Genomic DNA, 13,882 nt, shown 5'->3' with positions numbered 1-13,882 from the left:
AAATAATAACCAAGGCAAAATTGGATCCATACCATTAAAAAAACACAACTATAGATATATACCATCAAAAAAACAAGTTATAGATATATACCATTAAAAGGTAGCACTTCTTGGCTGTTTACCATTTCTGTTATCTCACTGTTAACTCTAACCATTATACCCTTGCTGAGAAAAGAAAATATGGCCACAATCCATCATCATTCCAGCAGTATATAGCTGCATTGCAGCTCTCGTATCAACATTACACAAACATGATTTCAGCAGGATATAACACAATATTTGAGCACATATATAACATAACTTTGTTGTCATTTCAGTACCCTAATTGCAGCATAGAGTTTTTGCAATTTTGACAACATAAGTACTACAATCTGACATAGTGTTGCATAGCGGCAAAATATTTACACACAAAAGGCCCCACACTAGCACAGCCATGCTCACACACAAAATAGAGAAGGACAGTAATATATCTAGCTAATAATGAGCCTCCGATTAATTCCTCCAGGTAAGATGGATGCCATCCTCCTTGTTGTAGGACCTGGGCTAGTTGGAGAAAGAGACATGCTTCTTGTTTTCACACCTGTACTAGAGGTCAGTTTTGGATCTGCAACATTTTCAGCATCAATAACAGAGGCTTCAACACCTTCGGATTCAGATTTCCTAGGAGGCACAACATAGGTTAGATAGAGAATATATTGCATTACATATGAGATATGAGCCATGGTAAATTACCTTTGCTTTTTTTTATTTTTTTGGACGTGGCGGGGGAAGCTCTTGTTCTAATTCAGCTTGAGTAGCTGTGCAACCCCTCTATATGTCCAAACAGAAAGCACCTTTTGCACTGATATTGTCCTCTTTTCCCAGCCTCACCACTAGCCTTGATTCTTTTCTTCCTTGGTCTACCAGCGGGTCTTTCAAGCTTTGGAGGAATCATTTTAAACCCAGGGTCAAATTTTGGCCAATGTGTCTTGTCACCTAACGGAGTGGCTGTAAACTGATAAGCTAATTTGAACCTCTCTCCAGAATAGTACTCATCTACAAAGTTTTCAATGTTAAACTTCTTAAGGTGACAAAATAGAGCTATTGCATGAGTGCATGGTTTTCCAGAAACCTGCCATTGTCCACAGCCACAAGTTCTTTGCTCAATGTCAACAGGAACTCTCCAATTCTTCCCTTCTTTCGTTATTCCTGATATCTCAGCTGTCATTGCACCAGTTTTCACTATCCCATACTGCAACCGTCGGCTCTTCATGTTCAACTCATGTAACACACTTGGCAGGATACGCCCTTCCATTCTATTAACTATGTCCTGCCTTGTGTAAAGCTTCTCTGTGATCCTCTCCCTAATCTTATCCATCAGCTCAGCAACTTGAAGGTCTTTGTAATCTTTAATCCAATTGTTGAAGCATTCTGAGATGTTGTTGTTGACATAATCAACCTTGCATGCTTTGGAGAATTTAGATCTGCTCCATTTGAGTTTGTGATGCTTATTTAAAAAGGGAATTGCTTTAGGACTAGCTGCTGCTATTTTCTCCATGAGTGTATCAAACCTACGATCTGTACATGCCCATCCACAAGGCCACATATACTTCAGCACATCACCCTTGAACCTTTTTCTGAAATTAGCCATGAGGTGCCGAAAACACTCACGGTGTTCTGCATCACCTTGGAATACCTTGTTGACAGCATATGCTAATCCCTTACAAGCATCGGTGTGAATTGTTAGTCCAAAGGGAGTACCAACTGCTCTTTTCAGTTGTGCCATGAACCATGCCCAGTTGGAATTTATCTCTTTGCCAAAAATTTCATATGCAACTGGATACATCCAGTTGTGACCATCGATTGAAGTTGCTGTAGCTAACTGTCCTTTATACTTTCCAGTTAGGTGAGTAGAATCAACCCCAAGGTAAGGTCTGCACCCAGCTAGAAAATCATCTACACAGCTCTAGTTGCTACAAACATCCTGGAGAAATGCATTTTACCATTAATCTTCTTGCAATCAATCTCAACAATGCTTCCTGGACACGATTCTTCTAGTGCTGCTTTGAATCTCCATAACATTTCAAAGCTCTCCTCCCAAGTACCATGAAGATCCTCCATTGCAGACTTCCTTCTAGACCACACTTTAAAATATGACAACTGAATGTTGTAGTGTTTCTCCAATCTTTTCTGTAACTTCTTTGCACCTAAAGTAGGATCCTCTTTTATAACATCTTTCACCTTTTGAGATATCCAAGATATGGAAGCCTCTCGTCCTTAATGGCATATTGTTCAAGCCTAGTCTCAAACTCATTTTTTATGGCATATTGTTTTATAGTTTGGACAAAATCATTCTTGTCCACAAATGTGTCACCCTCCTTAATGCCTGGATTCTCTGTATAATGTGATGTGTGAGGCACAATAAAATCATCAAGCACAGTAGCCTCATCATCATGAACAACTTCTGTATCATAGTCACTGATTTCTGGAACAGACCTTGGCCTCTTTCTATTTTGCACCTCAACTTCATGATTTTCAGCCGGATTAATAACTACATGGTTTAGGGTTTTAAAGTACCTCCACTCTTCGTCTACTCCAGCAGGCTCATCTCCATTAGGATCGCATCCCCCAATGATGAAGTGCTCCTTCTCTTCCTCTTCAGCCACTGGTGGCCCTCCAGTTGTTTCCTCATATTCAGGTATTTCTGCCCATAAAAATCCTTCATCTAGTGCATCGAAAGCATTGTCCTTTGTTTCTGGCATCACCTCCTCTTCCATGTTCATTGCAACAGGCATATCCTCCTCTCCCATATTCACTGCAGTAGGCATCTCTTCCTCTCTCACATTGTGCTCCTGTCTGCCCACTATCATTAACAACTTCACCACTCTAGATGCCCTTAACAAGCCAAGAAACTGTGCATCTGAAGCCAATTTGCTGGTCACATGACCGCCTATAAGAACCCAGAAATTTGTTTGTTGGTCGCTGCCCCATTTGAATTCTTCAGCAACATCTTTTTCAAGATCAATAATTGAGTATTCTTCAGAATCAACAGCATAGCTTATTGTCCTACCCCGATTGTACTCCTTTCTACCATCTCGCATGGTAAAGTAAGAATTAACAGTGATTTCTATTCTACATGCACTCTTTGGATCAATACTGCGACAGCAATGACAAATTCAAGGACCATAACATATGTAAGAACCAATCGATGACAATTTCAGATCCTACTCCACTCGGGACCAGCAAACTAGGTATAAATTACAAATATAATTGAGAAAACTCAGAACAAAGGAAAGATTATTACCCCTCGGGAACTTCAGCAGAATCCATTCCGCTCGATTTTGAATCGATTACTCAGTACTGTGAGAGACGGAGATGAACCAGTTAGGGTTTACAACTAGGAAAGAATGGGAGAAAGAAGAGAAAGATGGGGATACCTAGTTTGCTCGGGGGGTCCTTGCGTGAAGGAGGGAGGCCGTACGCCGGGGAGGGCTCGCCGCGCCGCCTGGGATGCCACGCGCAGGGGGTGCGCTACCGTGGAGGCACTCGCGCAGGGGGGAGCGGCCGCCGGGGAGGCCACGCGCGGGGCCTGCGCCTTCGGGGAGGCCACGCGCGGGGGGCTGCGCCGCCAGGGAGGCCCTCGCGCGGGGGAGGGGCCGCCGGGGAGGCCCTCGCGCGCGGGGGAGGCGCCGCCGGGAGGCCCTCGCGCGTGGGGGAGGCGCGACTCGAGGAGGTCGAGGGGGCGACTCCCTGTTCCCCTTGATTGTTTCTGATAAGGGTAAAATGGTAACTTCCTAATATGTGCTGACTAAAAAAACTAACGGATAACCTAACGGAAGCTAACAGAATGGTACATAGCTGTATAATTGCATCTTTTGATGGTATATATCTATAACTTGATTTTTCAATGGTATATACCTAAAGTTGTGTTCTTTTAATGATATGAATCCAATTTTGCCAATAACCAACCAGCACCCTCGTACAGAAGCGAGTACACATCTCGCCGCCATGGCCTCCCGCTCGGCGACGGCGAGCGCCTCGGCTGGCCTGGGGGGACAACGAAAAAGCTCGCCAGATCAAGCACCCCATATGCGGCCTCCTAGCCCGTTGCGTTTCATCCACATGGTCTACTTGATTTCCAAAAGCTGGAGGGATTGCATGGAATCCACAGAAGAAGAAAAAATCCCACCGAAAAGGCATTACCGACGCAGCAAATGCGTTGCCTCGCGATTGCTATATCCCCCGCAAGTACGATAAGCATCCGCAAAGGCGGAGGAGAAAGGCGATCGACGAAAGGCGCCACCGGGAACATCCGGTCCGAAGGGTGGGGGATGATCTGATCCGTTCACACTACGCCACACAGCCCTGCCGGGAGATAGTTGAAAGACGAGAGTGGCAACCTCCGAGCCGAGTGGAATCATCCTCATGGGAGGAGGTGAGAGGGATAGACCGAAGAGACGATAGAATATAACACTACTTTAAGTTGAACGGCACGGATCGAAGTACCAGCCTCTCTCTCTCCCTCTCTCTGCTCACCGGTGGAAAAGATCACGATCGGCCTCGGTTCTCGACGCGCCGCGAGGCCTGCTCGTCTGTTGATATCCAGCACAGGAACGAATCCGAGGAACGGATCGATGCTTTCGAGTCTCGAGTTTCGACAGGGGGGCGTGCGAGCCCAAAACGGAACGGGGGAGCCGGGGATCACCTGGCCTTGACTGGGTCGGCGCGCTCAGCCACGGCGCCCACCACCAAGAGGCGAGAGGCAACCGCCGAACCGCAGTCGCACTCACCTCTCAGCCTCAACGCACAGCGCCACACCCTCATCACATCGTTGCGTCGCGGGCCACGGAAAACGGCGGGGCCTCGCGTGGACAGGGACCAGCGAAGATTCAGAGCAGCTAGTACACCTGTTGGAGGTAAACGGGACCCTGCGGGATCTTGCCAATAATGCAGGGAAATTTACGGGAGTTTCACAGGCATCGCTGTCCCGGGAGACTAGGACGGGGCGGCCCCGGAGATGCAAGATCCCGGGCCCGGAGCCCCGGCCGCGGCCAGATTCTTTGGCGGTAGCTGGCCCGTTGGCTTCGACAGCAACAGGTAAGCCGGAATAAAGGAATTAGACGCCACCAAGTTAAGCAACTGGACGTCATAAACTAGACTTGTTCAGTAGGTCCTCAGGAGGGGAGGAGAGCGAGAGGGAGAGCTCAACGAGTACACTGCAACCACTCACCTGTTCTGTTCTTCCTGCACCACCAGCTGAATCACCCAACTCGAACCACACTGAGGCCCTGTTTAGTTCGTTTTACCTGTAAACGCAAAAAAATTATGCATAGAAATCTTGCCAATTTGAAATACTAAATGAAGTCTATTTACAAAACTTTTTACACAGATGGGTTGCAAATCGCGAGACGAATCTAATGATGCTAATTAATCCATGATTAAGCAATAATTAGCGGGTGGTTACTGTAGCATCTATGTTGCAAATCATGGATTAAGTAGGCTCATTAGATTCGTCTCGCGATTTACAGCCCAACCATGCAAAAAAATTTTGCAAATAGACTTCATTTAGTATTTCAAATTAGCAAGATTCCTTTTCACTTTAATGCGTTTACGGGGTGGGAACTAAACAGGACCTGAACTGAACCGAGCACTCCAACCAAGGCTGTGTTCACTTCCCTCCCGTTCCTCCAAACTTTCCATCACATCAAAATCACATCGAAACATTAAATATAGCAAATCACCCATGCATGGAATACTAAATGTAGGTAAATAAAAAAATTAATTGCATAGTTTTGATGTACGTTGCGAGACGAATCTTTTGAGCCTAGTTAGTCTATAATATGACAATATTTACCATAAACAAACAGAAAGTGCTACAGTGTGCTACAGTGTCCGATGTGACCTTTCTAATAGTTTTTCGCGGATCTAAACACAGCCCAAATCATAAACGGAAATGAAAAGGAGGCACAACTAAGGATGGATTCGGACGGCTGAACATCGGAACTATTCGTATTCGTATCCGTTTAAAATGTAAATATGAATATCCGTATTCGTATTCGATTTTAATATGGATACATTCGAATCCGATTTTGAGAACTTTTCTCTATCCGATTTCATATTCGTATTCGAGAAATATCCGATCACATCCGCATCCGTAAAGAAAAAATAACTAGTGAGACAAGCTTAAACATATCTTTATACCTAATTATTTGATAATGTACACTATTTAAATTATTTAGAAAGCTAGATAATTAATAATATATTTATTAAAATTAGTAATGATATAAAAATTGACTTTAACTATTTAATATATTTATTTCATTATTAAAATTATTTTATACGAGTCAAATTAATTATTTATTTAATGATAAATTTTTTATATATCTTAATTATTAAGTATTTAAATATTTATTTATTTTACCTTTAAAATTAGTATTATATATTTAATATAAAAGCTATACATAGATAATTATATTCTTTTTTTATTAGCTATCTGAATTTTTTACTCCCTATTTGTATAATATTTTTGATCTACTATAAAATTATTGACAAAATAAACTGATACTCGTGATAGCTCTATATTTCAAATCGAGAAGGTATCCAGATTCGAAATATACATTTTGTATTCGTATCTGTCGGTACCCCAGGACTGGGGTACCCCCTCTTGCTGTGACTAGGCAAGAGCCTTAGTAGTCATCCTTGACTACAACCAAACAGCCGGACCCCTGCAGTCCGAAGTCCTGTCCTCCCGACAAAGGTCCGGACCTGTTCCGCGGCCGGGGAAGGTCTGGGAACGCCACGTGTCCCAGGAAAAACAGGCGCTCAAGCGCAAGCAGCCAGGGCTCCGGACCTCCCAAGGAATCCAGACCCCCGCGGGGTCCCGGACCCCTCATAGGGTCCTGGATAGCAACCGGACCCCTCTCGAAGGGAAAGTTTGGACGCCCCGCCTCAGGGCGGTCCGGGGCCGACACGTGTATGAAGTCCTTGGTCTCCATATTGAGGTCCACCTACCTTCGCATTCATTGCAGTAGGTGGACATCCACTTTGATATAGTGGAAGCCGAGGCGTTTGACTGACCAGGGGGCACTATTGATCGCGTATTACCAAGGCAGTGGAGCCGATGGCGCCGCCCATGCCGCGTCTGCCAGTCTGCCGTAACAGTCGGATACGACGGCTCGGCTTCACCCATTATGACGCTACATAATAGCCTCAGCAGGCCACGCCGCAAGCTACGCTACTCCAACGGGCACCTAGCTGACGGAACAAGAGAAGACCCCTGTGACAGGAGAGCAGCAGTACGCATATCGAAGGAAAGATTCGCTACCACTGTAGCCGCATTCACGTTGGGCCCACCTGTCGGGGCATCGACGTCCTATGTATCCGCTCCCCTTGATCTATAAAAGGAGGGAGCGCCGCTAGAAAACCTCAGGCTGGGCAAGAGCCAAGGCCAGCAGAGGATAGGTTCATTCACACAACCGAGACAATACATCTCCCAGTGGACGTAGGGTATTACGCTCCGGCGGCCCGAACCACTCTAAATCGAGTGTTCTTGAGTCCTTGTCTCAGCGAAGATCCAGCCCCATCGCCTAGTACTTCCCCGAGTACTCCCTCACTGGGAATAGGCGGGTGCGCTCCGCCACCCGGCTGTGGGTACCCCTAAAAATCCCCACCACATTTTGGCGCCGTCCGTGGGGAGGACAGGCGTTGGCTGGATCCTCAGGCCTCTAGGCTGTGTTCTCCCTCTGCAACGGCGAACTTGAAGATGAAGGAAGGCACACTCACTCCGCATGCTATGGCACCGGCACTCCGACGCCCTCGGTGCGGCGGCGCACGGCAGCGGCGCCTGCTGTGTGTCGCCACCGCGACACCTCAGAGCCGGCGTAGCAACGCACAGCGGAGGCGCCGCTGCGCGCCGCTGCTCCTACGTCGACTCAAGGTTTTCTCTCAAGCAACGGCCACGCCTCCTCAGCGGTGGCATGGTGTCGGCTCAAGGCTTTCTCTCAACATGGAGCCTGGAGCCGACGGCCATCCCGGAGGAAGTTGACCGTGTCGTCCCGCCGTCTCCAGCGCCGGAGATCCACCTCAGCGTTGCTCGGTGCTGCTGCAGACAGGACCCCGCCTCCTCGTGCGGGGGCCCCTGGCGCTAGCACCAAGGACAAGCCGGCGAACGACCGCACTTCTCCACGCGTCGCACCGGTCCATCTGCTGCGCAAGGGCTCTGGTTTCCATCGGCAACGGCGACAGCAGGGGGAGGGGGCCTCTTCCATTCAAAGCCAAAGAATTTGTCTCATGCCATGTAAGCATGTGACAGCTCTTAGGCAAGGAGGGGTCCCCCGAGCTCCCGAGGTGATGCTGGATGATGCGGTTCAGGCACGTTCAGGGCGCCTTCACCTCCGAAGAAGAACACGCTGTATAGCATGCAGCCGTAGGTTACTCCTAAGAAAGGAATGAGAGATTTTCTCCTTTGTAATAGCGTGGTGTCTACGTGTGTGTCCAGAGCGGTCAAGGTCCGACCTTGTAAACCCGACCTCTGGCCCTATCACACAAACAGGCAAAAGCGGTCCGGAGCGGTGGAGGTCCGTCCTCGTAATCCCGACCTCCGATGTATACCGTGACAACCACAATAATAAAGGAGATTTTCCTCCTCAGTTTTGCCTAGGCTCCACCCTGATTACATTTATTCGCCTTGGTTTAACTATTCTTTTCTCTTGACCGGAGTTTCCCTTATTGCTAACAATCCAAGTTAAGTTGCTGGCTTGTGGTCAGGTAAAGACACCCCTTCTAGCTGGAAGGCGGTCCGGACCCCTAAGGACCTGCTCTGGAGAAGTGGTATTTGTATCCTGGGGTAGAGAAGCTCCGCGTGGCTTAGCCTGGTAATGTACCCTAAGTTTACGTACTTCACTACCCTGTTACAAGTACTCTAGTATCCAGGACTGCTGACTTTAGAGGTCCCGGGCTCTCTTCTAGTATAAGGCTTGGTTTCTTTGCACCTTACTATGAGGTCCGGTAACATGCTTCATCGGATTGTCAGCCACGGTCGCTCCAAGTCCACTCCGGTGGCCCGCTCCGGCGGAGACCGCTCGCCACGGTCGCTCCAAGTCCACTCCGGTGGCCCGCTCCGGCGGAGACCGCTCGCCACGGTCGCTCCAAGTCCACTCCGGTGGCCCGCTCCGGCGGAGACCGCTCGCCACGGTCGCTCCAAGTCCACTCCGGTGGCCCGCTCCGGCGGAGACCGCTCGCCACGGTCGTTCCAAGTCCACTCCGGTGGCCCGCTCCGGCGGAGACCGCTCGCCACGGTCGCTCTAAGTCCACTCCGGTGGCCCGCTCCGGCGGAGACCGCTCGCCACGGTCGCTCCAAGTCCACTCCGGTGGCCCGCTCCGGCGGAGACCGCTCGCCACGGTCGCTCCAAGTCCACTCCGGTGGCCCGCTCCGGCGGAGACCGCTCGCCACGGTCGTTCCAAGTCCACTCCGGTGGCCCGCTCCGGCGGAGACCGCTCGCCACGGTCGCTCCAAGTCCACTCCGGTGGCCCGCTCCGGCGGAGACCGCTCGCCACGGTCGCTCCAAGTCCACTCCGGTGGCCCGCTCCGGCGGAGACCGCTCGCCACGGTCGTTCCAAGTCCACTCCGGTGGCCCGCTCCGGCGGAGACCGCTCGCCACGGTCGCTCCAAGTCCACTCCGGTGGCCCGCTCCGGCGGAGACCGCTCGCCACGGTCGTTCCAAGTCCACTCCGGTGGCCCGCTCCGGCGGAGACCGCTCGCCCCGGTCGCTCCAAGTCCACTCCGGTGGCCCGCTCCGGCGGAGACGGTCGACAAAAGCCGGGTCCGGGAAGTAGTGCTACCCCCTGAGCGATCCGAAGTCCGTGTAGCCGCTTAGCTTGGTTCTGTACCCTAAGCCTACACCTTCGTCGCCCCGTGGAGAGCACTCTAGTACCTAAACCAGGCAACAATCATACCGGCCTCAGGGGTCCGGGATGCCCACTCTCTCCAAGAGCACACCAACGCAGTCAAGTTGCGTCGGAACACATCACGGTGGTGGCCCCACCCGCGGGTTCATACCTCTCCCGAGGTGGGCCCGGGGGCCACTGTCGGTACCCCAGGACTGGGGTACCCCCTCTTGCTGTGACTAGGCAAGAGCCTTAGTAGTCATCCTTGACTACAACCAAACAGCCGGACCCCTGCAGTCCGAAGTCCTGTCCTCCCGACAAAGGTCCGGACCTGTTCCGCGGCCGGGGAAGGTCTGGGAACGCCACGTGTCCCAGGAAAAACAGGCGCTCAAGCGCAAGCAGCCAGGGCTCCGGACCTCCCAAGGAATCCAGACCCCCGCGGGGTCCCGGACCCCTCATAGGGTCCTGGATAGCAACCGGACCCCTCTCGAAGGGAAAGTTTGGACGCCCCGCCTCAGGGCGGTCCGGGGCCGACACGTGTATGAAGTCCTTGGTCTCCATATTGAGGTCCACCTACCTTCGCATTCATTGCAGTAGGTGGACATCCACTTTGATATAGTGGAAGCCGAGGCGTTTGACTGACCAGGGGGCACTATTGATCGCGTATTACCAAGGCAGTGGAGCCGATGGCGCCGCCCATGCCGCGTCTGCCAGTCTGCCGTAACAGTCGGATACGACGGCTCGGCTTCACCCATTATGACGCTACATAATAGCCTCAGCAGGCCACGCCGCAAGCTACGCTACTCCAACGGGCACCTAGCTGACGGAACAAGAGAAGACCCCTGTGACAGGAGAGCAGCAGTACGCATATCGAAGGAAAGATTCGCTACCACTGTAGCCGCATTCACGTTGGGCCCACCTGTCGGGGCATCGACGTCCTATGTATCCGCTCCCCCTTGATCTATAAAAGGAGGGAGCGCCGCTAGAAAACCTCAGGCTGGGCAAGAGCCAAGGCCAGCAGAGGATAGGTTCATTCACACAACCGAGACAATACATCTCCCAGTGGACGTAGGGTATTACGCTCCGGCGGCCCGAACCACTCTAAATCGAGTGTTCTTGAGTCCTTGTCTCAGCGAAGATCCAGCCCCATCGCCTAGTACTTCCCCGAGTACTCCCTCACTGGGAATAGGCGGGTGCGCTCCGCCACCCGGCTGTGGGTACCCCTAAAAATCCCCACAACAGTATCCGATGAGATCCGCATTCGCATCCGGATTAAAATATGGTCGCATCCGGATTAAAATATGGTAAAATAACATTCGAATCCGATTTTTTCCGTATCCAATTCAAATCCATCCTTAGGCACAACCAAACCAAAGAAGAAAAGGGGGTTGAAACGAGAGCTAGTAGTAACCTTATCTTTCCTGAAGACGGCAATTCCTTACCCGGGAAGCAAGCGGTGCAAAAAGGAAACCGATGCGTCATGCTATGGCGCACCGCGCACCAAAAGAAAAAGAGGAAATATGGAGCTCTTATTATTTTCTTGCTTACAGTGACACATCTTTTTTTTTCTTCTCAAACTGACTGCTGATGATTTCTCTTGGGAATCATCAGGGTACCACGAGCAGCAAACATGCAACCAAACCCTCCAAAAGCACCCACTTATTGTTCCTCACCCCCAACGACCTGCGAAAGCCATGGATCCCTCTCTTGTTCATCGGCCCCCATCCATCACCAACCGTCATCCAAAATAACCAATATACCACCCACACAAAAGAACACCAAACGCTGATGCACCATGCGCAATGCTACCACCGCTGCCTCCTACTTCTAGCCTAACAGTTACCTAGCGTTAGCCACAATACCAATAGTAATTTTTTGCATTAGACATGACCCCGTTAATCTGCCGGAGATCATCTTGCGGCGACGGCGATCCGGCGCGTCGTCAATACGTCCATTCCTGCGGGAGGTTCAGCTCGAGAGCAGCGCCGCCGCCGCCGAGGAGCTGGGACGAACGGCTCGCCAGCAGGGCGTTGCTCCGACTCACCAGCGCATCTGACGAAGCCAAGATAAAAAAAGGCAGGAACTGTTAATCCGTGCCATTCACAGTCCAGCTAAGACACATTAATTAGTGTACTACTGGAGGGAATTAATTACCGTGATCAAGAGCGAAACCGCCTGGGTAGACGGGACGGGCCCCGAGGTCCTCGACGTTGAGGTTGAGCGCCTGCACGACGCGCGCCGGGAGGAGAACGGTGGAGCAGGCTGTTGCCAAATGCCACAGACAAGAAATCAGCGAAAAGTTCATGGAGAGTGCACTGGAAAACAAACAGACAGGTTCAGGACGCGGTGGGCGCTTACCTGGCTTCTTCTTGGGTTCAGCGGGGGCGCCAGCCTGGCGGGGGATGAACACGCCGGTGCCGGCGCACTCGCGCTTGGCGCCGGGAGGGGCGAGGAACAGGGCGCGCATGCCGGCCGTGGACGCAGGCGGCTGTTGCGGCTTCTGGAGCGGGGGCCACGCGGACGGGTTGAGGACGGGCGGCGCGGCACAATAGCCGGCGGTTCGTTTAGGTCCGCAGGTTCGCGTGCCCCACGCCGCCGCCGCCGCGGCGGCGAGCTCCTGCTCCCGTTGATGCTTGAGCATCTGCTGTTGCTTCAGGGCATTAAACTGCAAGGGAAGAAACCACGCCTCAGAAACCACTGCGCACTGAAGAAAAATCAGAAAGGAAAAGCTTACGCGTCGCCGTAATCCATGGCCTGGCACTTACCTGAGCAACTTTCCGGCGCTGTTCCAGCAAGTTGTTCGGCTGATAGTGATCGGCACCGGCGGCCTTGGGTGCCGGGGCTGGCGCAGCGGGCTGCTTCGCCGGCACCACGACGGCATGGCCATGAAGAGCAGCCGCGTTCTTCGGCACGGGGATGCTGTCGCTGCGCAGGCGGGCCACCTGCCCGGCCGCCTGGTGCAGCACGTCCCAGGGATCGGCCGGCTGCTGCTCCAGCGGCGACGACGGCGGCGAGCTGACCTGCGACGCCACGCCGTTGGGGCTCTCCTCCCCGGAAGCCGGCAGGCCGCACAGGATGGACTGCGGCGAGCCGGCCATCACTTCCGCCTGCCACGCGACAAGGGGGCGAAAGAATCAGCGCTCCGCGGAATTCGAAACTCAGAAGCTCTCCTTCCAAACAGGACACGACGACGCAACAGAAATGGAAAGCCAACCTTTGGAGGGGAGGAATCATCGCCGGCTGCCTTGGCGTTCCCGACGAGGAGCCCAGCCACGCGGCGCGAGAGCCCGCCTAGCCCTTCCTCCTCGTCGCTCTCGCTCCTGGCGGCCACGGCCGCTTTCTCCTCCTCGGAGAAGAAGTCGTCGTCCAGGAACTCGTCCGGGAGCCAGAACTCGGCGCCGCCGGCGCGTGGGCACTCCTCCGCCATTCCACCAAAGGAAAACAAGCCCCGCGACACGCTTGGACGGGGACCGGCCGCGCGCCTGACCCGAATAATATAGCCCCGCCGGTGGCTAGAAGTTGTCGCTGGAGGAAGAAATAATAATGGCCCCCTCCCGGCCCCCCCTAAAACTCGTCCCCCCTCTGCTTTGCGTGAGACGAGAAGGTTGGGGGAGGACCCGACCCGGACGGCGAGGCCACCGGAGTGTATCGGATTTTGTTAGCGACCTCAGGCAAAGACGACGGGCGGAGGGGAAGAACGAGCGGGAATGTGGAAGGGCGGCGACACGCGCCGAGCCCGAGCGAGCGGCCGTGGAGGCGGAGCAGTGGTGAGGGGTCAAACTACTTCTGCCGCCGGGGGATGTGCGGGTGGATTATATAAAGCGTGGCGAGGGGAGATGGAGAGAGAGAGAAACGGGGCTTATCGCGAGATGGGATTAGCGGCGGGGCCGCGTTCCCGTGCGTCTCGCGGCGTCCAAGCTCGTCGCCTCGTGTGTGCCCTCCTCCCTCGTGTGGGTGGGGCTAAACTGGGGAGTCCAACCAGATGGACGTCGTCGCTGCTCCTGCGAAACGAGGAACA

General features: G+C 52.4%; 2 protein-coding genes across 5 annotated transcripts; both read right to left on the bottom strand.

The window, feature by feature from the left end:
• Positions 1-235: 235 nt before the first annotated feature.
• On the bottom strand, positions 236-3,611 carry LOC120708666. Of its 3 annotated transcripts, none has more exons than XM_039994041.1 (4): positions 3,417-3,611; positions 3,284-3,339; positions 733-3,135; positions 236-660 (listed from the first exon to the last, which is right to left on the bottom strand). In XM_039994041.1, the coding sequence occupies exons 2-3, from the start codon at positions 3,307-3,309 to the stop codon at positions 2,217-2,219; spliced, it is 945 nt and encodes a 314-aa protein (XP_039849975.1). In that variant the 5' UTR covers positions 3,310-3,339; positions 3,417-3,611; the 3' UTR covers positions 236-660; positions 733-2,216. The 3 variants fall into 3 exon arrangements, with proteins under 3 accessions (XP_039849975.1, XP_039849976.1, XP_039849974.1); XM_039994042.1 differs by having other exon boundaries at positions 733-3,066; XM_039994040.1 differs by lacking the exons at positions 3,284-3,339; positions 3,417-3,611 and having other exon boundaries at positions 733-2,218.
• Positions 3,612-11,371: 7,760 nt separating this feature from the next.
• LOC120708665 lies at positions 11,372-13,671 on the bottom strand. Of its 2 annotated transcripts, XM_039994039.1 has the most exons (5): positions 13,079-13,667; positions 12,630-12,971; positions 12,223-12,529; positions 12,019-12,126; positions 11,372-11,916 (listed from the first exon to the last, which is right to left on the bottom strand). In XM_039994039.1, exons 1-5 carry the CDS (start codon positions 13,289-13,291, stop codon positions 11,807-11,809), a joined length of 1,080 nt encoding a protein of 359 aa, XP_039849973.1. In that variant the 5' UTR covers positions 13,292-13,667; the 3' UTR covers positions 11,372-11,806. The 2 variants fall into 2 exon arrangements, with proteins under 2 accessions (XP_039849973.1, XP_039849972.1); XM_039994038.1 differs by having other exon boundaries at positions 12,019-12,529; positions 13,079-13,671.
• Between the last annotated feature and the right edge of the window lie 211 nt (positions 13,672-13,882).

Source organism: Panicum virgatum, chromosome 5K (genome assembly GCF_016808335.1).
Source record: "Panicum virgatum strain AP13 chromosome 5K, P.virgatum_v5, whole genome shotgun sequence".
NCBI classification, from domain to species: Eukaryota; Viridiplantae; Streptophyta; class Magnoliopsida; order Poales; family Poaceae; genus Panicum; species Panicum virgatum.
This window is presented reverse-complemented; position numbering and strand designations above follow the sequence as displayed.

Bases quoted from the DNA above. Each gene is read 5' to 3' on its own strand.
- LOC120708666 (XM_039994040.1), bottom strand. From the start codon at position 1,825: ATGTATCCAGTTGCATATGAAATTTTTGGCAAAGAGATAAATTCCAAC.
- LOC120708665 (XM_039994038.1), bottom strand. From the start codon at position 13,291: ATGGCGGAGGAGTGCCCACGCGCCGGCGGCGCCGAGTTCTGGCTCCCG. The intron at 12,972-13,078 runs GTTGGCTTTCCA...GTCGCGTGGCAG, and splicing joins ATGATTCCTCCCCTCCAAAG to GCGGAAGTGATGGCCGGCTC. The intron at 12,530-12,629 runs GTAAGTGCCAGG...CTTCCCTTGCAG, and splicing joins AGCGCCGGAAAGTTGCTCAG to TTTAATGCCCTGAAGCAACA.